The 26267-nt window shown below is 42.1% G+C and overlaps 1 protein-coding gene across 2 annotated transcripts in view; it reads left to right on the top strand.

Annotated features, from left to right (window-relative positions):
• The window catches only part of vac14 (vac14 homolog (S. cerevisiae)), a 496659-nt gene that overhangs the window by 99443 nt on the left and 370949 nt on the right, over positions 1-26267 (top strand). For both annotated transcript variants that reach the window (XM_059992522.1, XM_059992521.1), the window contains 2 exons: positions 16010-16064; positions 20854-20998. In XM_059992522.1, the coding sequence (XP_059848505.1) occupies positions 16010-16064; positions 20854-20998 (200 nt within the window). The remainder of the gene's footprint in view (positions 1-16009; positions 16065-20853; positions 20999-26267) is intronic.

Raw genomic sequence — 26267 nt, 5'->3', positions numbered from 1 at the left:
TCAGGGTTTTATTGCCTTGCAGTTTGGCTAGTTATTAAATAATGTACTTATCCCATTACTCATCTATCATTCACTGTTGCAGCCAGTTGTTCTGTCTCTCTGGTTAACATTGAACTAGGAGAATGTCCTGTCAACTCCCTGCACTTGTCTTGATATTGATCATTTTCCATGATGACTCAAATCCCTTTCCTTGCTTTTTAGTTGAAGCATCTGACAAATTATTCAAATTGTTGGACTCTATTTGCCTGCACCTTGCTGAATACTGCTTAAATATTTTCTGTTTCTCTTTGACATTGGTGTTGCCCATTTTATCAACTTCATACTGTTAGGTACTTTTCTTGCAGGGAGATGACAGGACATCAAATCATTCTCCTGGTTCAATATTAACCAGGCAGACAAAACACCTGAATAATGGGATAAGTACATTATTAAATAACTTGCCAGACTAAAAAGGGATAAAACCCTGTGACAGGATGAATTACAGTCACTCATTTTAAGGTGATCTAGGCAAGATTAAGTAGTCCTCTCTTTCTTTTCCTTGCGAATACTGCTTATTCGATGAAATGTATCTGGGATGCTGCTGGAGGTAAGTTTATCATTGCACTCATACTTAAGTGTACTTGTGTATATGACAACAAACCCAACTTTGGGTTGAGAATTACAGCATTTTTGTAGATCCTGCCACAATGAAGGAATCTACAGACAGTGTGCCTGATGTTCTTATCTTTCTTGCTGTTTGTCATTATTGTTTCCCATTTTATCAACTTCAAACTGTTATGTACTTTAATTCTCTATTATCATCTTATATTGTGGTCACTGTTGGATAGATTTTGCCCTCTTTTGATTCCCTTACCTGCTCATTCCTCTACAGATAATAGTTTCATTTTCCATATTGGTATAGAAAAAAGGACTGTTTGGATTTTGGAATTTTATTTGTGTATCCTCTTTTCAGAATTAAAACTTTTACTGGAATTACCTCTGTAATAACTTTAGACATTAAACTGTTTCTAGTGCCTAAGCTGAAACCACTTTGGCAAACAGAAGCTTGACCTGTCTGCACCTAGTGGACCCTGTTAAGGCAAAGACCAGCCCTGACACTTTTATAGAAACCAAGGAGACGTGACAGGACTTTAGTTAGAAGTTAGATGGATGTTGCGTGAACATGGATACCTAGGTTCTAGCACTGTACTAGATTGCTGCAGCTAGATGTTGAATATCCCTAGCATGACTTTAAAGAGCAGAGGAGTTTTCCCCAATAGCCTGGCTGATTTTTAACCCTTAATCCACAACACTAAATTAGATAGTGCTGCTCATTGCCACACGTACATTGAAACATACAGTGAAATGTGTTGTTTGCACTAAGGATGTTCTGAAGGTATCCTGCGAGTCTCGTAGCCCATGCTTGTGGCAGCATAGCATGCACACAGTGTTCAGCTTTCATCAATTTGTAACAGAGCTTTCTGTCATAAATCTGTTTTCACCATATACCCCTAAAGTATTTCAGTTTCCAAATCAGCTATGCAAGGGGGAAAAACAATTAGTGGATGGGTGAGCATAGCTGTTGAACAGACATGGTTAAAAGTAAAGGATGTTGGTATTTGTGGGATTTCTCCTTGGCGAGAGAGATCCTGTGTTCATTGAGTTTGTAACATCATGCAAATTCTTTGAGGTGGTTAGGCTGGTTGTGTACAGTTGTGCATAGAGAGTTATTTTGATGTTTTTTTCATACAGTGGCATGCAAATGTTTAGGCACCCATGGTCAAAATTTATGTTACTGTGAATAGCTAAGCAAGTAAAAGACGACCTGATTTCCAAAAGGCATAAAGTTAAAGATGATACATTTCTTTAATATTTTAAGCAAGATTACTTCTTATATCCATATTTTACAGTTTCAAAATAACAAAAAAGGAAAAGGGCCCAAAGCAAAAGTTTGGGCTCCCTGCATGGTCAAAGACTTGGTAACACCCCCTTTGGCAAATATCACAGCTTGTAAGTGCTTTCTGCAGCCAGCTAAGCTCATTCTTCCTTGCAAAAGGCTACTAGTTTTGTGAGATTCTTGGGCCATCTTATATGCACTATTCTTTTGAGGTCTATCCACAGATTTTTGATGATGTTTAGGTCAGGGGTCTGTGAGGGCCATGGCAAAACCTTCAGCTTGTACCTCTTGAGGTCGTCCATTCTGGATTTTGAGGTGTGTTTAGGATCATTGTCCTGTTGTAGAAGCCATCCTCGTTTTATCTTCAGCTTTTTTACAGACAGTGTGATGTTTGCTTCCAGAAATTGCTGGTATTTAATTGAATTCATTCTTCCCTCTATCAGTGAAATGTTCCCCATTCCACTGGTTGCAACACAAGCTCAAAGTATGATCGATCCACCCCCATGCTTAACAGTTGGAGAGGTGTTCTTTTCATGAAATTCTGCAACCTTTTTTCTCCAAACATACCTTGTGGCCAAAAAGTTCTATTTTAACTTTATTGGTCCACAAGACTTGTTTCCAAAATGCGTCAGGCTTGATTAGATGTTCCTTTGGAAACTTCTGACGCTGAATTTTGTGGTGAGGACACAGGAAAGGTTTTCTTCTGATGACTTTTCCATGAAGGTCATATTTGTGCAGGTGTCGCTGCACAGTAGAACAGTGTACACCACTCCAGAGTCTGCTAAATCTTCATGAAGGTCTTTTGCAGTCAAACGGGGGTTTTGATTTGCCTTTCTAGCAATCCTCTCGGAAGGTTCTCCTGGAAAGTTTTCTTGATCTTCCAGACCTCAACTTGACATTCACCGTTACTGTTAAATGCCATTTCTTAATTACATTGCGAACTGAGGAAACGGCTACCTGAAAATGCTTTGCTATCTTCTTATAGCCTTCTTCTGATTTGTGGGCATCATTTATTTTAATTTTCAGAGTGCTAGGCAGCTGCTTAGAGGAGCCCATGGCTGCTGATTGTTAGGATAAGGTTTGAGGAGTCAGGGTGTTTATAAGCACAAAATACGTTGCAGATGCTGGGGTCAAAGCAACACATTGGAGGAACTCAGCAGCTCGGGCAGCATCAGTGGAAACGAACAGTTAATGTTTTGGGCCGAGACCCTTCGTCATGACAAAGGGTCTCGGCCCAAAACCTTGACTGTTCATTTCCACGGATGCTGCCCGAGCTGCTGAGTTCCTCCAGCGTGTTGTGAGGGTATTTATAAAGCTTTGAAATTTGCATCGCCTGCCCTTTCCTAACAATGATTGTGAACAAGCCATACCCATAACATGTTAATTAAGCTCTGAGACCTCAAATCTCAAAGTTATCTGAGAGCTCAAATCTCTTTGAGTGCCCAAACTTTTGCATGGTGCTCCTTTCCTTTTCTTCACTCTAAAATTGCACAAAACAAAAATAATACACTAATCTTGCTTAAAATGTTGAAAAGAATGTTTCATCTTTAACTTTATGACTTTTGGAGATAAGTTCATCCTGTACTCACTTAACTATTCACAGTAACAGAAATTTTGACCAATTTATTCCCTGGAGTGTAGAAGAATGAGGGGAGATTTGATAGAGGTATATAAAATTATGATGAGTATAGATAGAGTGGATGCAAGCAGGCTTTTTCCAAGAAGGGCCAAAAGGCCTGTTTCTGTGCTGTAATGTTCTATGAGTGCCCAAAATTTTGTATGCCACTGTAAAAAGGTTATGTGTGCAGTTAATTTTAAAATACATGAACTTTGCCTGAATGGCTGTTGTGCATGCCTCTGTGGAATTTGTCATGTCTACTCCTATTTCAAGAGGATGCTGTGAAAGTCATCAAAGCATTTAAAGCCCACTGTCATTTTGGGAAGGATTCATCCATTTCTTGGATCTTCAGCTTGGAGCTGCTCTTTCTCTCTCCTCTTGCAGTCTTAAAATTCTAAGTTACCTCTCCATTTTCCACCAATTGATACATTCTAGAAGAACCTGCTCAGACCTTTATACCCCTCTTTGCCTAATGTTAATTGCTGTCTGTGATTTTGAAATTCTGATATACCTGTTATTAGAGTGGATCTAAGATGTGGTAGGGATCCCCAGCACACGTAACTAGGACAAGTGAGTGATCAGAGATTAAGAGAGGTTGGATAAATACTGACAAGTCCTGGAGTGGCCAACACTATTGTGAAATGGTTTTGGGAGATAGTACTTTAATCCAGACAGCACCAAGAATGAGCTTGGACTGCTTAAGAGGAGCTGTACTGATTTTAAAATCAAGTCTTAAAGAGTTCCAGAGAAGCAATTACACTGTGTCCTGCAACTTTGAAATCTTTCTTATCCGCTCTCATTTCAGTTTGTTAGATGGTGTTTGAATACATGGCTTAAAACTTGCACAATGCACGAGAGGAATGAAACCATGAGTTCATGAGTTTTATAGCTACTCCAAAGTGTACTGTACTTGAATATTTCATTGGAGCCATTAGCAGGTATTGCAGTCACTTACGTAACATGTGATTGAATGCACATTCAGCCCTCCTTATCTGTGAGGGATTGGTTCCGGGTCCCCCTGTGGATACCAAAATTCATGGATGCTCAAGTCCCTTATTTAACATGTATCAGTGCGGTGGTCTTTAGGACCCAGCGGAACCCCGGACTTTATTTACCGTCTCCATGCAGTGGACATTAGGACCTGGCGGCGCAGCTCTGAATCTGCAGTGTCTTCTGGTCACGAAAATAATCACAATCGCGATTGAAAATAAGGTGGAAGTAATAAAGCGATCAGAAAGAGGTGAAACGCCATCGGTCATTGGAAAAGCGTTAGGCTACAGTCGGTCAACGATCAGAACAATTTTAATGGAGAATGTGAAAGACCCTGCCCCGATGAAAGCTACAATTGTTACTAAGCAACGCAGTAGTTTAATTATTGAAATACGTATGTTTCTTAAGTGTTTTATATGCATAGAAAGGTAAAATATGTACTACGTACTAAGAAAAATGTTTGACTAACTGACGCTAAATAATGCCGGATATATGTTCTGACTTCAAATCCGACTTAAAGACGGACTCAGGAATGGAACTCATTCATAACCGGGGGACTGCCTGTACTTTTAAGTCATCTCTAGGTTACGTATAATACCTAATACAATGTAAATGCTATGTAAATAGTTGTTATACTGTATTGTTTAGGAAATAATGCCAAGAAAAAATAGTCTGTACATGCTCAAGCAACGAGTGCTGGAGAGAGAACTTCTGGGTTTTCCCGATCCACAGTTGGTTGAATCCGCCAAATGTATTTCAGTTGTCTTTGGACATGGGCATTGGTATTAAAAAGAAATATGAAGCTGAGTTTTTCCACTGTTCTTGGTATATACAGAATTAGCACTCAATTACCTCACTCAGCTCTGTGATATTGCATGTTAAATTGGAACCTCTCCTGGCTATTGAATGGGCCAGGGTTTTGAAATACATATGATTTTGCAATGACTGCGAAATGTGAAAATTTGCCGAAGACACAACTGTTGGCAGAATCTCAAAGGGTGACAAGGAGGTGTACAGGAGTGAGATAGATCAGCAGGTTCAGTAGTGTTGTAAAACATCCTTGTACTTAATGTCAGTAAGACAAGGAATTGATTGTGAACTTCTGGAGGGGGAAGTTGGGAGAATCAGTCTTCATTGAGGGGTCAGCAATGAAAAGTGTGAGCAGCGTCTCTGAAGTTCTGTCCTGGCCCAACGTTGATACAATTACACAGGAAGCATGCCAACAGCGTATTTCATTGGGATTTGGAAGAGATTCGGTATGTCACCAAAGACTAGCAAATTTCTACTGAAGTACTGTGGAGAGTATTTTGACTGGTTGCATCATTGTCTGGTATGGAGGGGCCAATGCACAGGATTGGTAAAAGCTGCAGAGGGTTGCAAATGCAGCTAGCTCCATCATGGACATTAGCCTCTCCACCATCAAAGACATCTTCGAAAGGTGATGAAAGAAGGCAGCATCCATCATTAAGGACCCCACCACCCAGGACATGCTCTTTTCTAGTTCCTACCTTTGGGGAGGAGGCAGGATCTTGAAGGCAAACACTAAAGGTTTTGGGAACAGCTTCTTTCCCTCCACTATCAGATTTCTGAGCAGCCCATGAACACTATGTCACTTTTTTACTCTCTTTTTGTACTACTTATTTATTTTTCTAAATATTTCTTACTATAACAACTTACAGTTTTTATGGATTACACTGAACTGCTGCTGCAAAACAACAAACTTCACTACATAAGTCAGTGATAATAAATGTGACTTTGAGTCAAAGATCATCTGGGTAATTGTACCTGTGCATGTGAGTGATGGGTAACTGTGTCCATATATACTACCCATAAGACAAGGTACCCGCTGGTTGCTTTAGTTGAAGATCAGGCAGGTACTCTCCAGTTATAAATCATTGATTTCAGTCAGGATCAAAATGCAGAATTGAAGTCAGAGGGAGTAGCGATCTGGATAAATTGAGTTTATGGGAAGTGGTTAGCAGGAACCTTGGATCTAAATCATGAAACACTCTACCCGTCAGTACTGTGAAAATGCCTTAACCACATGAGCAGCGGTGGTTCAAGAAGAAAGCTTATGAAAATGGAGCAGGATCCTCAAGCCTGCCCTACCATTCAGTGTAATTGTGGTTGATCTGCACAGGCCTCAATTCCTCAGAACCCTTAGCTCCTCTGTTTTCAAATATTTATCTCTATCTTAAATATATCAAATGATCTGCCTTCCACCACCGTTTGTGGCAGAGAATTTCAGACTTTTGTAGCCGTATCCCTTTGTGACAGTTGCACTTGTGAAAACACCTCAACGTTGATCCTGTTAAACCCAACTGGGATCTTGTATATTTGAATGATGTCTCCGCTCATTCTCCTGAACTCCAAGGAATATGAACCCAAACTGTCCAACCTCTCCAGACAAGGTAATCATCTCATTAGCCCAGTGAATCTCCTTTGAACGGTTTCTATTGATGCTGTATCTTTTTTAAATAAGGGGACCAAAACTAGAATCAGAATCAGATTTATTTTTATTAGCACGTGACGTGAAATTCATTAACTTAGCAGCAGCAGTTCAAGGCAATACATAATATAGAAGAAAAATAAATAAATAAATTACAGTATATGTATATTGAATAGATAAAAAAATTGTGCAAAACACAGAAATAATATATATTTAAAAAGTGAGGTAGTGTCCAAGGTTTCAATGTCCATTTAGAAATCGGATGGCAGAGGGGAAGAAGCTGTTCCTAAATCACTGAGTGTGTGTCTTCAGGTTTCTTTACCTCCTACCTAATGGTAACAGTGAGAAAAGGGTGCTGGAGGTCTTTAATAATGGACGCTACCTTTCTGAGACACCGCTCCTTGAAGATGTCCTGGGTACTTTGTAGTCTAGTACCCAAGATGGAGTAAACTAGATTTACAGCCCTCTCCAGCTTCTTCTGGTCCTGTGCACTTGTTCCCCATACCAGATAGTGATGCAGTCAGAATGCTCCCCATGGTACATCTATAGAAGTTTTTAAGTGTACTTGTTGGCATATCAAATCTCTTCAACCTCCTAATGAAGTATAGTCACTGTCTTACCTTCTTTATAACTGCATTGATATGTTGGGACCAGGTTAGAGATCTTGACACCCAGGAGCTATGTACAATATTCGAGGAGAGAGCTCACTAGTTCTTGTACAACTGTAACAAAGCCCCCGTACTCTTAAACTCCAACCCCTTTACAATGAAGCCAAAATTTACATGCAGTTTCTCCCCATTAAGACAATCTGCCTTTTGATTCCTGTTACTAAAAACACAACCTTACACTTAACCATTTGTCAAGTTTTCATTCAGTCACTTAAATAATCAATGTTCTCACAATAATGTGCCTTTCCATTAGTTAGCAAGAATGGAAATCTTGTTCCCATCTACAGATTACTTAAAAACCAGCATCTGTAGGCTAAGAGCAGATCATCAAGATACTTGACTAGTTACATCAAAAGTTATAAGGATTTGAGGGACTTAAAAGGATGAGTTATATGGAAGTGTGAAGTGGTTCATTTTGGTAGGTCAAATATTTAGCAAAATATAGTATTAATGGTAAGACTCTTGGCAGTGTGGAGGATCAGAGGGATCTTGGGGTGGAGTCCATAGGACGCTCAAAGCTGCTGCACAGGTTGACTCTGTGGTTAAGGTATACGGTGCATTGGCCTTCGTCAACTGTGGGATTGAGTTCAAGAGCTGAGAGGTAAGGTTAGAGCTATATAGGACCCTGGTCAGACCCCACTTGGAGTACTGTGCTCAGTTCTGGTCACTTCACTACAGGAAGGATGTGGGAACCATAGAACGGGTGCAGAGGAGATTTACAAGGATGCTGCCTGGATTAGGGGGCATGCTTTATGAGAATAGGTTGAGTGAATTTGGTCTTTTTTCCTTGGAGCAATGGAGGTTGAGAGGAAACCTGATTGAAGTGTACAAGATGATGAGAAGCATTGATCATGTGGGTAATCAGAGGCTTTTTCCCAAGGCTGAAATGGCTAATATGAGATGGCACTGTTTTAAGGTGCTTGGAAGTAGGTACAGAGGAGATGTCAGGGGTAAGTTTTTTACGCAGAGTGATGACTGTGTGGAATGGGCTGCCAGCGACGTGGTGGAGGTGGATACAATAGGGTGTTTTAAGAGATTCCTGGATAGGTACATGGTGCTTAGAAAAATAGAGAGCTATGGGTAACCCTATGTAATTTCTAAATTAAGTGCATGTTCGGCACAGCATTGTGGGCCGAAGGGCCTGTATTGTACTGTAGGTTTTCTATGTTTCTTCCCTGGACCATAGGAGAATCAAGGGAGATTACATAGAGGTATACAAATTTATCAGGGGTATAGATAAGGTAAATTCAAGCAGGCTTTTTCCACTGAGGTTAGGTGAGACTAGAACTAGAAGTCATATGTTAAGGGTGAAATGTGAAATATTTAACGGGAACATAACTCAGATTGTGGAGAGTGTAGAAGGAGCTGCCATCTGAACTGGTGGATATGGAGGGCTATGGACCAGGTGCAGATTGATTAGACTAGGCAGAACAATAGTTCAGTGTGGACAAGAAGGGCAGAAGGTCCTCTTTCTGAGCTGTAGTGCTCTCTGACTCCAGCCTGAAAAAGACTCATTCATTTCAACGCTGTTTCTATGTGAAAAGCAAGATTTCAGTTCATACTAACACATCTCTTTTAATACCTTGACTTCTTTATTTATGTACAAGTTTGTTACATGACACCTTTTGGAAATCTAAATACGGGTTCTCCTCAAAAAACTCTCCTTGTCACATCCTCAAAGATTTCGAGTAGATTGATCAAACACGGTTTATCTTTCATAACACCATGTTGACTAGATTTGATTACGTTCGGCTTTTTGACTATTGATTCTGACTTGCAGTTCCCATCTTCTGACTCCCTCTCTTTTTCAACCAGCACCACATCCTCAAGAGGAAACTAGATAGAAACAGGCCCTTAGGCCCAACATGTCCAAGCCGACCGTGTTGTCCAGCAAATTGGTCCCGTAACTTTGGCCATTCTGCTGATTGAGTCTGCTCCATCATTCTATCATTGCTGATTAATTATCCTTCTCGAATCCATTCTCCTGCCTTCTCCCCATAACGTTTGATGCCATTACTAATCAATAACCTATCAATCTCCAGTTTATTTATACCCAATGGCTGTGTCTCCAAAGCCATTGGTGGCAATGAACTCCACAGATTCACCATTCAGACTAAAGAAGTTTCTCCTCATCTCAGTTCTAGAGGGACTTCCCTGTATTCTGAAGCTGTGCCCTCTGGTCCGAGACTCTCCCACTATGGGGAACATCTTCTGCACGTACACTCTCTCTAGGTCTTTCAATATTCAATAAGTTTCAATATGATTACCCCTCATTCTTGTAAACTCCAGTGAGTACAGGCCCAGAGGCATCAAACACTCCTTGTATCTTAACTCTTTCATTCCCGGGATCATTCTCGTGACCCTCCTCCAGACCCTCTCTAATGTTAGCACATTCATTCTTGGACAAGGGACTCAAAACTGCTTACAATACTCCAAGTGTAGTCTGACTAATTCTTTCTAAAGCCTCAGCATTACTTCCTTGCAATTATGTTCTAGTCCTCTCAAAATAATTGCTAACATTGGCTCATCACTGGTTCAGCTTGCAAGTTAACCTTTCGAGAATCCTGCACAAAGACTCCCAAGACCTTTGCACCTCAGATTTCTAAATGTTCTCCATTTAGAAAACAGTCTATGTCTTTATTCATTCTACATTTCACTACATTATATTCCATTTGCCACTTCTTTGCCCATTCTCCCATTCTATCTTAAGTCTTTCTGCAGACTCCCTGCATTTGGTTCACTGCCTGGTTTGGAAATTGCACCATCTCGGATTGCAGCAGATAGTGAGGTCAGCTGAGAAGATCATCGGGGTCTCTCTTCCTGCCATCATGGACGTTTACACTACACGCTGCATCTGCAAAGCAAACAGCATTTGAAGGACCCCACGCACTCCTCATACAAACTCTTCTCCCTCCTGCCATCTGGGAAAAGACACCAGAGCATTCATGCTCTCACGACCAGACTGTGTAACAGTTTCTTCCCCCAAGCCATCAGACTGCTCAATACCCAGAGTGTAGACCGACACCAGCTTACTGCCCTCTGCTGTGCCTATTGTCTTTATTGTACTGCCTGCACTGTTCTGTGCACTTTATGCAGTCCAGTGTAGGTCTGTAGTCCAGTGAAGTTTTTGTGTTGTTTTACGTAGTTTCAGTGTAGTTTTTGTATTGTTTCATGTAGCATCATGGTCCTGAAAAACGTTCTCTCATTTTTACTGTGTACTGTACTAGCAGTTATGGACGAAATGACAATAAAAAGTGACTTGACTTGATTACCCCCAAAACCTTTCCTACCCATGTACTTATCTGGATGGCTTTTAAATGTTGTGTCCTGACGAAGGGTCTCGGCCTGAAACATTGACTGTTCATTTCCACAGATGCTGCCCAACCTGCTGAGTTCCTCCAACGTGTTGTACGTTTTAAATGTTGTTAGTGCACCCACTTCAACCACTATTTGCAGGAGCGGGCAGGAGTCCGTGCCAGGAAAAAAGTAAGCCCTAGCCGGCCGACTCTCCCGTCCATTCTGCTCTCCAGTGTCTGCATGCAGACGGAACCGGGCCTGCAGTCCTCGGAGTCGCCTGATGCCGGTGGCCGGAGGTGGGGATGTCGTAAGCAGTGTGTGAGGAAGCAGAAGCGAGGCGAGTGGACAGGAGTCCCTGCCAGGAAAAAAGCAAGCCCTAGCTGGCCGACTCTCCCGTCCATTCTGCTCTCCAGTGTCTGCATGCAGACGGAACCGGGCCTGCAGTCCTCGGAGTTGCCTGATGCCGGTGGCCAGAGGTGGGGATGTCGTAAGCGGTGTGTGAGGAAGCAGAAGCGAGGCGAGTGGACAGGAGTCCCTGCCAGGAAAAAAGCAAGCCCTAGCCGGCCGACTCTCCCGTCCATTCTGCTCTCCAATGGACATTAAATTGGACGGCATCTGTGGCAACAAAATATTCGGCGGGAGTACGGACAGAGTCTCGGACGCCGCCTTTCAGCTGTTTATTTATGTAACAGATTTTCCCCCAAGCCATCGGACTACCAACCCACTGACCTCAGCTGTGCCTATTGTCTTGTTTATTATTTATTGTAATGCCTGCACTGTTCTGTGTACTTTATGCTGTTACGTACCCCGTAATTGGGTCACTTACCAGCAAAGGTAGAGAGGTCCATTGAAGTCTGATGGTACTGTTTTTTAACAGTATTTATTGGTAAAAATACACAAAAATAAGATCAATAAGATCATACAGATAATATACGTCGTCAATACTAAATCTAAAAGTGTGGATATAATAATAATCAATAAGAAATAGCTCTTATTCTTAACGTTGTCTAGGGGATAATGTATTGTCCGATGGAAATATAAAAGTCACTCAAGTTCATGCAGGCTGCAGCCTTTGGTTGGAGTCAAGAGAGAGAGACGGATTTTTCTTAGAACTTGCCCATTTTCCTTTTTATGATGTCGATCCTTCGAGAGTTCCGTTGGTGGAGCTGGTCACGGGGGACCAGCTCCTTTTGCTATTTAGCTAAGCCGTCTTCTGTGGTCAGGCCCACCAATTCCGAGGCAAATGGAAAAGGACGCACGTGGGCTTTCCACCGGCTGTCGCTATTACGGGATTTCTAGCGTTTCTTCTGGTGCGTCTCAAGGGGCCGTTCCCCAGACCCTCTTTTATCCCCACTCACGGTGTCTCAGATGTCAATCAGGGTGGAATGATGCCATCCACAGTACTCAATACACAATTCTGTCTCCAAGAGACAATGGCCACTTCCCGTGGCTTTGTATCGCTGAGGGCCAGGACATTCCAAACCCCTTTGTGGATTCTGCATGTCTTTCTCTCATTTCCTGGGTCTCCTGACCCGAATCAATAGTGATCCTGCGATTCTCAAAAAGGAGTGTGCCACTCTGCACCCCTCCGCCCCTCAGAGTTGGGCACAGGCGTAACAATGCAGTCCTGGGTAGGTCTGTAGTCTAGTGTAGTTTTTGTATTGTTCGTGTAGCACCATGGTCCTGAAAAACATCTCATTTTTACTCTGTACTGTACCAGCAGTGATGGTTGAAATGACAATAAAAACTGACTTGACTTGACTTATTTCTGGAAGCATTTTCCAAATTCATAGCATGCTTTGCTTGCGAACCTATCCCGAATATTCTTCTCAAAATCTGTAATCTTCAGCCTATGCCCTCTTGGTTTTAGCACTCTCCCCCTACAGTGTTCTTTCACGCTGTCTTTGCCCCTCGGGATCTTATATACCTTTATCAGGTCGCCCCTCCCTACAATGTTCTTTCACCCTGTCTTTGCCCCTCAGGATCTTACATACCTTTATCAGGTCACCCCTCAACCTTCTGTGAAATCCTAGTCTATACAACTTCTTAAAAACACAAAATGCTGGCAGAACTCAGCAGGCCAGACAGCATCTATGGGAGGAGGTAGTGACGAGGTTTCGGGCCGAAACCCTTCATCAGGAGTGAAACAACATGGGATAGTCGAGGGGGGGATAAGAAGTGGGGGCAGGGATAAAGTAGAGAACTAGGAAGAGATAGGCTGGAGGGAAATGGGCTGGGGGAAGGTGGAGAATTATGGGAAATAAAAGAGAAAAAGTTAGGGCTGGGGGGGAGATTATAGTGAGGGGGAAAAAAGAGAGAGAGAAAGAGAACCAGACTAAAATAATAGATGTCCTCCAGCAGTGGTGGGATCTCCACTTCAATTCCACAGACCACTCCCACTCCGACATGTCTGTCCATGGCCTCCCCTTCCGTCAAGATGAGGACACACGCAGGTTGATGGAGCAATACCCTATCTCCCGCCTAGGTATCCTCCTACCTGCCTGCATAAGCGTTCAACTCACAGGCCCCCATTGATACCCCTGCCCCCTCCCTTACCCCCATCCCTATCTATTATTTTAGTATGGTTCTCTTTCTCTCTCTTCCCCCCCCCCCTCACTATAATCTCCCCCAGCCCTATCTTTTTTTCTCTTTTATTTCCCATAATTCTCCACCTTCCCCCTAGCCCATTTCCCTCCAGCCTATCACTTCCTAGCTCTCTACTTTATCCCTCCCCCCACTTCTTATCCCCCCCCCCTCGACTATCCCTTGTTACTTCACTCCTGATGAAGGGTTTCGGCCCGAAACGTCGTCCCTACCTCTTCCCATAGATGCTGTCTGGCCTGCTGAGTTTTGCCAGAATTTTGTGTTTTTATTTTTTCCAGCATCTGCAGATTCACTTGTGTTGGCTATACAACTTCTTGTAACTCAGACCTTCCCAGTCCAGGCAACAGCCTGGTAATGCTTTACTTCACTCATTCTAGTTTAGTATTGCTGTATAAAATGGTACTACTCAATGGAAATTGGCTGAACCCAGAGTAGATCAAAATTTCTCTCATTTCCAGGCTCCACAGCACAGATGGTCTAGCCTCTGAGATATGTTATAAACCAGTAGCCGCAGTATGGAATGTTCCTGGGGCCATGCTTCAGTGAGCAGCGTGTTATGAGGTCTGTATTCAAAGAGAAAAGACTGGAGCTACTCTTTCAGCCCAGAGCAGGCAGTTGTTATAAAGATCTGCTAGCCTTGAAAGCTTTCCTGTACTGTAGGCATTAATAAACCAGTGCTTCTTTTGGGGACTATACTGGAAAAGATTTTTGTAACACACACACACAGATGCTGGAGGAACTCACCAGGTCAGGCAGCGTCTTTGTTAGTTGGGGGTGAGGCACCGGATTGAAAGATAGCTGATGGCTGTGCCTTCATTTCAGAATGCACCATAAACCCTTTAACCCCCCCCCCACTTTAAAATGCTGTTTACATTGTAAATACATTTTGGTATTTATCTATCTTTTGCACAGTTTATTCCATATCCATACTCGAAACATTATTTTTATATAATTCTTTATAATTGTTGAAAGTTGTTTTTTTTTGTTGCAACACCAGGGTAAGTTCCTAATACATGTCAATGTATATGAGAAATAAAGTTGATCTTTGATCCTTGATTTTAAGAGTACTACCTGCAGTTGGGAAAGCAGGCATGTTTACACAGAGGGAGAGTCAGAGTAAAGCACTGAAGTCTGGATGGAGAGCAAAACGAATTGATTGAAGTCAGAGAATGAGAAGCTGTTTCCTGTGTTGTACCATTCCATCTGTAATATCCTTGTGTTGATTACTCCAATTCCTCATTCCTTATGAGTGAAAAGGGCACCGGCTTCCCATGGATAACAAAATACCACACATTCTTCTTAAGCAGAAGTTAGTAACACTACAATGGACGTCCATGCATAGAACAAGTTGTAGGTTTGAACAAAGATGTGTGTTTGGCTGTCTGAATGCAGGCCACCATACCAGCTCATTAGCCTGCTGCCAGGGATGTGTATCCAGTTCAGGATACCAGTACAGGTAATGGAGATTAGTCTGCTGTGGGGAGAGTGAAGTAACTTCCTCACAGTCTTGTCTGTAAAGACTCAGTTGATGTCCAGTTGGAAGTAGGGAAACCACTGGTGCAGAATCTGAATTTTTAGCTTTAAATATTATTTTTGGACAGAATCACACAACCCAAGAGGTAACTATTTGAACTATTGTAGTTATGGCAAATCGACAAGCTCTATAATGATTCCCCTTCCTTGCTTCCCTCCTGGCCTTGCAACTCTAGACCTTTTCAAGTATTTATTATACTTTACTGGAAGTTGCAATTGGTTTCTGTGTTTAAAATATATCTTGGGTTAATTGAAAGTTCCTCTTGCTGATTTACCTTATCTCATGACCTTCAGTTTCTGACCCACCTGTGCTGGGAACCTACTGATACAGATTAATTAATCACATGTACATTAAAACGTACAGTGAAGTGTCTCATCTGTGGTAATTGCCAACACGTAGGAAGGTGTTGGGGCAGCTTGCAAATGTCAGCACAGATTCCAGTGGCAACATAGCATGTCCACAATTCTCAGCAGTGCAACACAGAACACAACAAGAAACAAATCAACAACAGCAAAACAAGCCCCTTTAATCCTCTCACATTCCTTTTCTGCCACATGTTCACACAGGCTGCCTTCAAATCCTGAACACCACCAACTCCAAGACAGTCTCCATAATGAAGACTCTGCTTCATCTTCTTTGCCGTAAGGAGAAGAGCCACAATTTATGAAGTCCCTCAGCCACATTATCAATCTAGTAAAACTCTTCCGCCTCTGACGTGGGGCCTTCCCACTGTACACTGTGTCCGAGAATGTTCTGAAGTTAATTGCCACTCTTTAGTAATTTGGATTAAGGTTGGGAACTGATTGAAAACAGCACTGATGTGGAGTGGTCATCACATTTAATGTTGTAAATTGACAGCATTGCTTCACAAATGTCGTTAAACTCTAAGCATTTGTAGGAAGCATGGCTACAGATGAAAATTTAAGCTTAACATTAAAATGGATATTAAAAACGTACTGTCTTCCCCTTTCAGAGCTGAACACGTACCAGAACTTGGCCACCAGCAACAACAGTGGTGCATGCGTCATGTAAGTACCAAAATTCAGTTCACTCGCTTTAAAGTTGCAAAAACTCTGGAGAGCAGTGGGTAATTGCATTGCTTAAATCATTATCAAACTGTACTGACAGAGATGCATCCATTTTCATCCCTGGTCTATATTGTTGTCAACTGAAGTTACGAGTGCCATCTTTCTGTGCTGACTTGGCCAAAATATCATTGATATCGGTGTGGACCTGAGGGGCGAGTTTTCCACAGAGGCTGGTGGATATCTGGAAAGAACTTCCAGAGGATGTGGCAGAGGCAGGTACAATTCCAACATTTAAAAGGCATTTGGGAGAGAGACTTGGATAGGAAAAAATAGAGGAATATGGGCCTAATACAGGCAGATAGGATTAGCGTAGGTAGGTGTCACAGTGTGGACATGATGGGCCTGCCTCTGAGCTTACAGCTTCTTGAATCTGAATAGTCTGGATGCCACAAGTAGGACCGGGGAAGAAGTGCTGGGTGTTTACCTCACAATCACTGAGATATTACCAAATCATGGTTGATTCTGATGCTGTTCACAATTAAACAAGCTGGTAGTGCACTGCTAGAGACAGTCACTTGTAACTGGGGCCTACTAGTCTTCCTTTGGTCATGAAACACAGTGGAGAGGAAAATGTTATTGCTTAAATATGTGATTTTTTTTTTACTCGTCATTTCACCTGTTGCCCTACAACAACTTATGACCCAGTTCCCTTGCTTTGCAAAATCTTTAGGCTTGCAAAGAGCTCAAAGTAAACTGTTATTGTGTACGAAGGCTCTTTGGAACCTGTACTAACAGCCCCTTAGGTGGGACCCACTTGGATGTTAGAAACATAGAAAACCTACAGCATAATACAGGCCCTTTGGCCCACAGTGCTGTGCCTAACGCTACCTCCCTCCAGGCACTTATCCCTGCTAACGGAAGAAGTGCTACACCTGCCCCCACACTTCTTCCCTCACCACCATCCCAGGTCCCAGACAGTCCTTTTAGGTGAGGCACCACTTAACCTGCGAGTCAACTGGGGTGATATACTGTATCTGGTGCTCCCGATGTGGCCATTTATACATTGAGGAGACCCACCGCAGACTGGGAGACCATTTCGCCGAACACCGGCGCTCAGTCCTCCAGCAGTGGCGGGATCTCCCTGTGGCCTCACACTTCAATTCCACAGACCACTCCCACTCCAACATGTCTGTCCATGGCCTCCTCTACCGTCAAGATGAGGCCACACACAGGTTGATGGAGCAATACCCTATCTCCTGCCTAGGTAGCCTCCTACCTGCCAGCATGAACATTCAACTCACAGACCTCCATTGATATCCCTGCCCCCCTCCTTATTTATACTGAGTTAAATACTGTATTTAATTAGTTTTGCTACAATAAGTGTATGGGACACTGGAAAAATGTTGAATTTCCCCTTGGGGATGAATAAAGTATCTATCTATCTATCTTACCCCATCCCTATCTATAATTTTAGTCTGGTTCTCTTTCTCTCTCTTTTTTCCCCCCTCACTATAATCTCCCCCCAGCCCTACCTTTCTTTCTCTTTTATTTCCCATAATTCTCCACCTTCCCCTAGCCCATTTCCCTTCAGCCTATCACTTCCCAGCTCTCAACTTCATCCCTCCCCCCACTTCTTATCCCCCCTCATTCATCCCATGTTACTTCACTCCTGATGAAGGGTTTCGGCCCGAAACGTCGTTATTACCTCCTCCCATAGATGCTGTCTGGCCTGCTGAGTTCTGCCAGCATTTTGTGTTTTTACCTATAATCGCCAAGATCCCTTTCTGTAGTGAATACTGAAGCAAAGTATTAATTAAGTATCTCTACTATCTCCTCTGGTTCCATACACACTTTTCCATTGTCACAATTGATTGGTCTTATTTTCTCATGTCTTATCCTCTTGCTCTTCATACTTGTAGAATGCCTTGGGGTTTTCCTTAATCCTGCCCACCAAGGCCTTCTCATGGCCCCTTCTGGCTCTCCTAATTTCATTCTTAAGCTCCTTCCTACTAGCCTTATAATCTAATAGGTCCCTATCATCATCTCACTTTTTGAAACTTTTGTAAACTCTTCTTTACTAGATTTTCAACAGCCTTTGTACACCACAGTTCCTGTACCCTACCATCCTTTCCCTGTCTTATTGGAGCATACCTATGCAGAACACCATGCAAATAATCCCTGAAAATTTGCCACATTTCTGCTGTACATTTCCCAATTTATGCTTCCAAGTTCCTGCCTGATAACTTCATATTTCCCTTAGTGAAATTAAACGCTTTCCTAACTTGTCTGTTCCTATCCCTCTCCAATGCCATGGTAAGGGAGATAGAATTGTAATCACTACTTGGCCCTGAATCAATTTTTACCAACAGTGTAGATAACCAATAGAATCAAAGAACTTTAGCTTTTTACAGAATAGAACTGGAAGAATAACAACCTGTCAACTAAAGTAAAACATTCACTCTAATTAATCAGTTATTACTCTATATGTTTCTCTTCTTTAAATCCATTGTGCCAAAAATCTTAGCAGCCTCCATATCACAAGTCGGTATACGACTGTTCTATGCTCTATTGGAAGATTGAGTTTGAAGACAGAGTATGAGGTTAATGGTAATATTCTTAGCAACGTGGAGGAACAGAAGGATCTTGGGGTCCACTTCCTTAGATCTCTCAAAGTTACTGCACTAATTGATAGTGTTGTTAAGAAGGTGTAAGGTGTGTTGGCCTTCATTAGTTGGGATTGAATTCAAGAGCCATAAGGTAACATTGCAGCTCTTTAAAACATTGGTTAGTCTAGACTTGGAATGTTGTGTTCAGTTCTGGTCACCACATTTTTCTAAAGACGTGCAAGTTTTATAGAGGGAGCAAAGGAGATGCCTGGATTGGAGAGCATGTCTTATGAGGATAGGGAGAGTGAGCTTGTGCTTTTCTCTTTGAAATGAAGGGGATGAGAGGTAACTTGATGGAGGTGTACAAGATTGTAAGAGGCATAGGTCTAGTGGACAGCAAAGACATTTTCTTAGGGTGGAAATGGCTATCACAAGGGGACATAATTTTAAGGTGATTCAAAGGAACTGTAGCGGTGATGTCAGAGGTAGTTTTTATACAGAGTGGTGGGTGTGTGAAACACTCTGCCAGATGGTGGTAGAGGTGGTCGGCACATGGATTATAGAAAAATGGAGGGCTATGTGGGAGGGAAGGGTTAGATTGACCTTAAATTAGATTAAAAGGTCAGCACAACATCGTGGGCTGAAGGGCCTATACTGTGCCATAGTGTTCTATGTTTCTCTTGAGTTTAGAAGAATGCGATTGTATCAAAATCAAAACATTTGTTAAAAACTAGGTGGTGGACAGATTCTACCTCTGGTCCAAGCCAGAGGTATTACTATTAAGCCTTACTATTTAAGGCTGAGATGAGGAAATATTTCTTCACTCAAAAAATGGTTAACCTTTGGTATTCTTTGTTGTGCAGGGCACTGAAGACTTAGTCATTGCATTGTCATCATGCAAAACAGATTTTTGGTATTAAAATAATCAAGTGATCGAGGCTTAGAGCTTGAAACTGGCACTGTGATGAGTTTCAGTGATCATCGTGATGCATGGACGAGGATGCTCGACTTTCAGCTGGCTTACTCCTGCTCCCAGTTCAGATCTTCCCCAGCTTATTTGCTGCATTACCTAATATGAAATAACACCACATTTTGTGAATAAAGCCTACACCTTTTCTAGTTTATGACTCTGAGAGGTTGCTTTGTAAGGATACTTAGTTGTCAGGTAGCCATAATTAGAATCTGTGTGGGCCCTGTAACTTTCAAAGTCCCAAGTTCAAAGTAAATTTATGATCAAAGAACATGAATTTAGTGGTCATTTTATGAGGTATCTCCTCTGCATGATCATGGTCTTCTGCTGTAGCTCATCCACTTCAATTGTTTGACATGTTGTGCCTTCAGAGATGCTCTTCTGCACACCACTGTTGTAACGTGTGGTTATTTGAGTTACTGTCACCTTCCCGTCAGCTTGAACCAGTCTGGCCATTCTCCTCTGACCTCTCTCATTAGCAAGGTGTTTTCACGCACAGAACTGCCACTCACTGGATTTTAGTTTGCTTGCTGTTTGCACCAACTTGAGAAACTGTTGTATGTGAAAATCCCAGGAGACCAGCAGTTTTGGAGATATTCAAACCAGTTCGTCTGGCACTAACCATCATTCCACGATCAAAGTCATTTGGATCACATTTCTTCCCCATTCTGATGTTTAGTCTTATGAACAATTGAACCTTTTCACCATGTCTGCATGCTCTTAAGTATTGAGTTGTTACCACACGGTTTGCTGATTAGGTATTTGCATTAACATGTGGACGTACCTTACAAAGTGGCCACCAAGTGTATATGTCACTATGTACTATCCTGAGATTCATTTTCTTACAGGCATTCACAGTAGAATCAATGAAGAACTACACACAAAGGCTGACAATCAATGTGCAAAAGACAACACAAATATTAATAATAATATATAAATAATACTGAGAACATGAATTGTAGCATCCTTAAACACGAATCCATAGGTCGTGGAATCAATTCAGCATTGATGTGATGGAAGTTATCCACACTGGTTCAGGAGCCTGATGGTTGAAGGGTAATAACTGTTCACCCATTTCATCATCCCCCATCTCATCTCCAGGATTTCTCCATACACAAGTTTTGTTTTATGTCATGGCTCGTTGCTTTCATCTATTTTAGGACTAAATTATTATGAACTGTTATATATCTTGCTACTCTTGTCTTTGCTGCAGCATTGACTGTTCTCGGGAGACCCTGGACTTGGATGGGATTGTGATGGTGCTGGATCGCTACCTTCACGATACAGTTACAGGGATGATGACACGAATTGCTATCTTGAAGTGGTTGTATCATCTTTATATCAAAACTCCTAGAAAGGTAAGCGCTTTAGGTAATTTATCAAACCCTCATCTCCAGGTGCATGTGATCCTAGATTCATGTTAGTAATGTAAGCCAAAAATGTGTTCCAACACCTTGTACAAACCTTTTGGTTCATACCCTCCTGTTCCTTCCTATGCAAATATCTGTTCAAATTGTACATGCCTCTACCACCTCCTCTGTTCCCAATACCCATCACCCTGTGTGGGAAAAGTTGTCCCTTAGATCTCCCTAAAAATGTTAAACCTGTGCCCTATATTTCGTACCCCACTGCCCTGTGGAAGTGACTCTGACAGTCTATCTTATAATTACTCATAATTTTGAGTTTCCATCAGGTCACAACTTAGCCTTCTTATATTCTAGGATATGGGTTCCTGACCTTTTTAATGCCATTCACTGACGGTCCATGGGAGCCCCTGTTCTAGAGAGAATAAATCTAACCTGTCCTGTCTCTCTTATAGCCCTCCATTCCAGATAATATCCTGATAAATCTCTTCTGTTCTCTCTATTGCTACCAGAAGCGGGCAGAACTGTACATAGTACTATAAACATAATCAATGCAAGGTTTTTTACAACTGCAACATGCACTCCATGCGTCAGGCCTGAAGAAAATCATATAAAATGCTGCCTTCACTACCCTCTCCACCTGTGTTGCCATCTGCATTGAGCTGTGGACTTGCACCATCTGTACATCAACGTGCATAATGTCCTTGCCACTGATGATACATCTCCTGTCAGAATTGGACTCATAAAGTGTATTATTGCTGGCAGTAGTTGAAAGATCAATACTGGGATTTTATGAAAGGCAGAAATGAATGTTGCCTTGAAGGATTGTTGTCTGTGGGGTTTTGCAGTACATTAACAGCAGGGAGAGAGGAATGCAGCACAGGAGGAACAGCTTTTCAGCACAGCTGGTCCATACTGGATAAGATTCCCATCTAATGTGCTCCCAGTTACCCGTATCCTATCTATTTACCTGTAAAATGCCTTTCAACCATTTACTCTGGCATTTCATTCCATATATTGTCCACTTTCTAGGTCAAAAAGTTGCCCCTCTGTTTCCTTTTAAACCTCTAGTTCTTGAGTCTTCAGTGCTAGAAAAACACTGTGACCCTATCTTTGGCCCTCATGAAGCCATCAGATGTAGTAACTGGAGTAGACCCATTCAACCCTTCAAGCCTGCCCTGTTATTCAAGACAATCTTGGTGGATCCATCTTTCAAGTCCACCTTCCTGTTCTATTACTTGGTTCCTTACTAATAAAACATCTGTCTTAATCTCCATGACTTTCTGGGACAAGGAATTTCAAAGCAACTCTTTGAGGTAAAATATTCTTTCTCAGCAGTCTTAAAAGCCACTCCCTTCTTCCGAAATTATGCCTTCTCTTTTTAGATTCTCCCATGAGAATCTTCCCTGTGTTTACCATGCCAAATTCCTTCAGAGTCTCAAACACGGGATTCTGCAGATGTTGCTAAGTCAGAACAACAAATACAGAATCCTGCAGAAACTCAGCAGGTTAGGCAGCATCTGTGGAGAGGAATAAACAGTTGACATTCTGGCTGAGACCTTCCATCAGGACTGGAAAGGAAGAGGGAAGAAGTGAGAATAAGAAGGTGGGAAGGGAAAGATGGCAAGCTAGAGCACGTGGTTGAAGAGTTATGGAGCAGCAGTGACCATGAGGGGAGGGGGGAGCGATGAGAGAGGGTCTCACTGAATTCCCGTCAAAGAGAAGATTTAAACTTCTTCAGGATAGACATCCCTTGAAGATACTTTGATTTGGAGCAGAATATCATAGGCACAATAAATTAAGCAGGTGCTGCAAATCCGGAGCAATAAACAAAAAATGCAGAGCAACTCAGCAGGTTAGGCAGCATTTATGAAGAGGAATAAATGCTATCCATAGATGCTGCCTGACCAGCTGAGTTTCTCTGGCATTTTGTGCTTGTCCTTCAGAACCTTGTATGGTTCAATGCGATCATGAAGAATGAGTGCTGACCCACTCCGTCCAAGCTTTCCTTTCAAGACTGTCCTCCATACCTGGGAACGTCCAACTGAACGTTCTCTGGACTGCTCCCAATCATATGTGTTTCCTTAAAAGGGCCAAAGGTATAAAGAGTATTCCACATGTAATCTCAATAACATTTTATACAGTTCAGAATCAGGTTTAATATTACCAGCATATATCGTGAAATCTTCTGGCTTTGCAGCAGCAGTACAATGCAATGCATAGTAATAGAGAAAAAATACTGTGAATTAAGTATGTATCTGTCTATAAAACTAAGTATATATAATAAATAGTTAAATAGGCAATGTAAAAATAAAAATTAAAAATGTAGTGAGGTAGTGTTCATGGTTTCAGCGTCCATTCTGAAATTGAATGGCTTGAATCGTGTACCTTAAGGCTCCTGTACCTCCTTCCTGCAGGTAACAATGAGAACAAGGCATGCCCTGAGTGATAGGGGTCCTTGATGTTGGATACCACATTTTTGAGGCATCTGAAGATAACTGGTGATAATACAGAGGCTAGTGCAGTGATGGAGCTGACTAAGTTTACATCTCTCTGCAGCTTATTTTGATCCAGTGCAGTAGCACCCCACACCCCTCCCCAAATCAGGCAGTGATGCACCCAGTTGGAATGCTCTCCACGGTACATCTGTAGTAAGACTTACTTTTATAGTCCAACCCACTTGAAAGACACCCTCTTAGCTTTCCTGATTATTTGCTGCATCTGCATGCTAGCTCCTTGTTTAATGTTCCAAGACCCTTGTTTCTGTTTTTGCTAGTGTATGGCACTAGCAATAATCCTGAGGGTTGATCCTTTAGCGTTCATGCTTTTAAATTTATTTCCTAACTCATGATATTTTTGGCTGATGAGGCTCCGGTGAAGAAAGATGGGAAGGGTGGAATCGAGCGTCATGATGACTATATAACTATTTAAAAAAAGCTGAAGAATACTCTTCCAAAGGAGAACAGGAAGGCAAAGAGAGGGTATGAGACGGATCTAGCAGGTACATTTATCCCGAGGTTCTATCACTATATTAAAAGGGTGTGTAGGGAGAGTGTAGGTCTTAGTTGGGCTGCCTATGCTTAAAGCAGGGGATGTGGCAGATCTTGATTATAGAATTTATGGATCCAGCATTAATTATGTGGATCCCCTTCTCAAATTTACTCAATTACAATGGGCACACTCTGATAGTTTGGAAGTGAAAAATTATTTGTCGGTGTTAACCTGTGTATTAACAGATAGTGTGTCTGCAGGGATAATAAATCAGTGATTATGCAGAAAGTTTGAAGTTAATAACTCATCCCCTTCTACCTTAGGCCATGAACTTATCAGTCACCCTGATGAGTTATTAATTAATGAGTTATTAACTTCAAACTTTCTGCATAATCACTCAAAGAGTTGAACTGCATGTGCATGTAACGAGAGCTGTATAACTCATCTTCTACCTTAGGCCATGAACTTATCAGTCACCCCTGCTGTGGACACTTTCTTTCTGGAGGTCTAAGATCCGTATGCTCCACGACCGCTGGACTAAGTAGATGTAGGAGGGGACTATGTTGAAAAATAAATGTGCTAGGTTTTCTAAAATTGACTCCTTCTACCTTAGGCCTCAAACATATCAATCACCCCTTGCACTGCCAGATATTCCATGTCTGGTGAGCAGAATTGGGATAGCATTGATATATTTGTGTACAAGAAGAGTTGATCATGAGGCATACTTTTCCATATCTGCTTTTGAGAGACTTTATAGATCTATCCTGACAGTGTATAGTAAACCTGTCGATCTGAATCGCTGCATCCTATATGGAAGGGGTTAACCAGGATTCTGTGAAACAAAGGACACATGCCGTCCTAATGTCCCTCTGATTCATCACCCTAGCTCTGAGATCATCGATTTTATTCACAAGAGATTGCATGTTTGCCAGCAAGATCATCGGTATAGGGAGTTTAAAACCCCGTTTCCTTAAACGCACTTGTAATCCTGATCTTCGCCCACACTTCCCCCGAGGTTTTCTCCATGGGCCCTTCCGACCACAGACTGTGTTGTTTCCATTGGTTTTAAGCAGCGATAGTTCATTTAAATGCATTAAGACATCTTTGTTGACTGTACTGACCTTGGAAGCAACTGTACTTTTTAGCTGAAAACGGGAATATTTAATCATATCCATTGGGAGTACTGCTGCTACTTGAGTTGCGCCCTAGGCACCCTGGAAGTGGACTGAAGGTCTTGCTTGCCGAGCGGGATTAAGGAAAACCCCAGGACATTCAACAAGTATGTGAAGAGCAAGATGATAAGACATGAGAGATAGGACCAATCAAGAGTGACAGTGGAAAAGTGTGTATAGAACCAGAGGAGGTAGCGGAGGTACTTAGTGAATACTGAAGCAAAATAATTATTACGGAAAAGGACCTTGGTGATTATAGGGATGAGCATGTAGATATTAAGAAAGAGGATGTGCTGGAGCTTTTGGAAAGCATCAAGCTAGATAAGTCACCGAGACAGGATGAGATATATTCCCCAGGCTACTCTGGGAGGAGCAGATTATTGAGCCTCTGGCAATAAGCTTTGCATCATTAATGGGGATGGAAAACATTCTGGAGGATTAGAGGGTTGTGGATGTTGTTTCATTATTCAAGAAAGGAGTAGAGATAACCCAGGAAATTTTAGAACAGTGAGTCTTACCTAGTGGTTGGTAAGCTGATGGAGAAGATCCTGAGAGGCAGGATTTATGAACATTTGGAGAGGCATAATATGATTAGGAATAGTCAGCATGGTTTTGTCAAAGGCAGGTTGTGCCTTACGAGCCTGATAGAACTTTTTGAGGATGTGACTGAACACATTGATGAAGGTAGAGCAGTAAATGTAGTGTATATGCAAGGCATTTGGTAAGTTACCCCATGCAAGGCTTATTGAGAAAGTAAGGAGCCATGAGTCCAAGGGGACCTTGCTCTGTGGATCCAGAATTTGCTTGCCCACAGAAGGCAAATGGTGGTTGTAGATGGGTCATATTCTGCATGGAGGTCAGTGGGATCTTTTCTGGGACCCTTTTGTAATTTTTATAAATGACCTGGATGAGGAAGTGGAGGGATGGGTTAGTAAATTTGCTGATGACACAAAGGTTGGGGGTGTTGTGAATAGTGTGGAGGGCTGTCAGAGGTTTCAGCGGGACATTGATGGGATGCAAAACTGGGCTGAGAAGTGGCAGATGGAATCCAACCCAGATAAGTGTGAGGTGGTTCATTTTGGTCGGTCAAATATGATGGC

This window comes from Hypanus sabinus, chromosome 17, assembly GCF_030144855.1.
Source record: "Hypanus sabinus isolate sHypSab1 chromosome 17, sHypSab1.hap1, whole genome shotgun sequence".
Lineage (NCBI taxonomy): Eukaryota > Metazoa > Chordata > Chondrichthyes > Myliobatiformes > Dasyatidae > Hypanus > Hypanus sabinus.
This window is presented reverse-complemented; position numbering and strand designations above follow the sequence as displayed.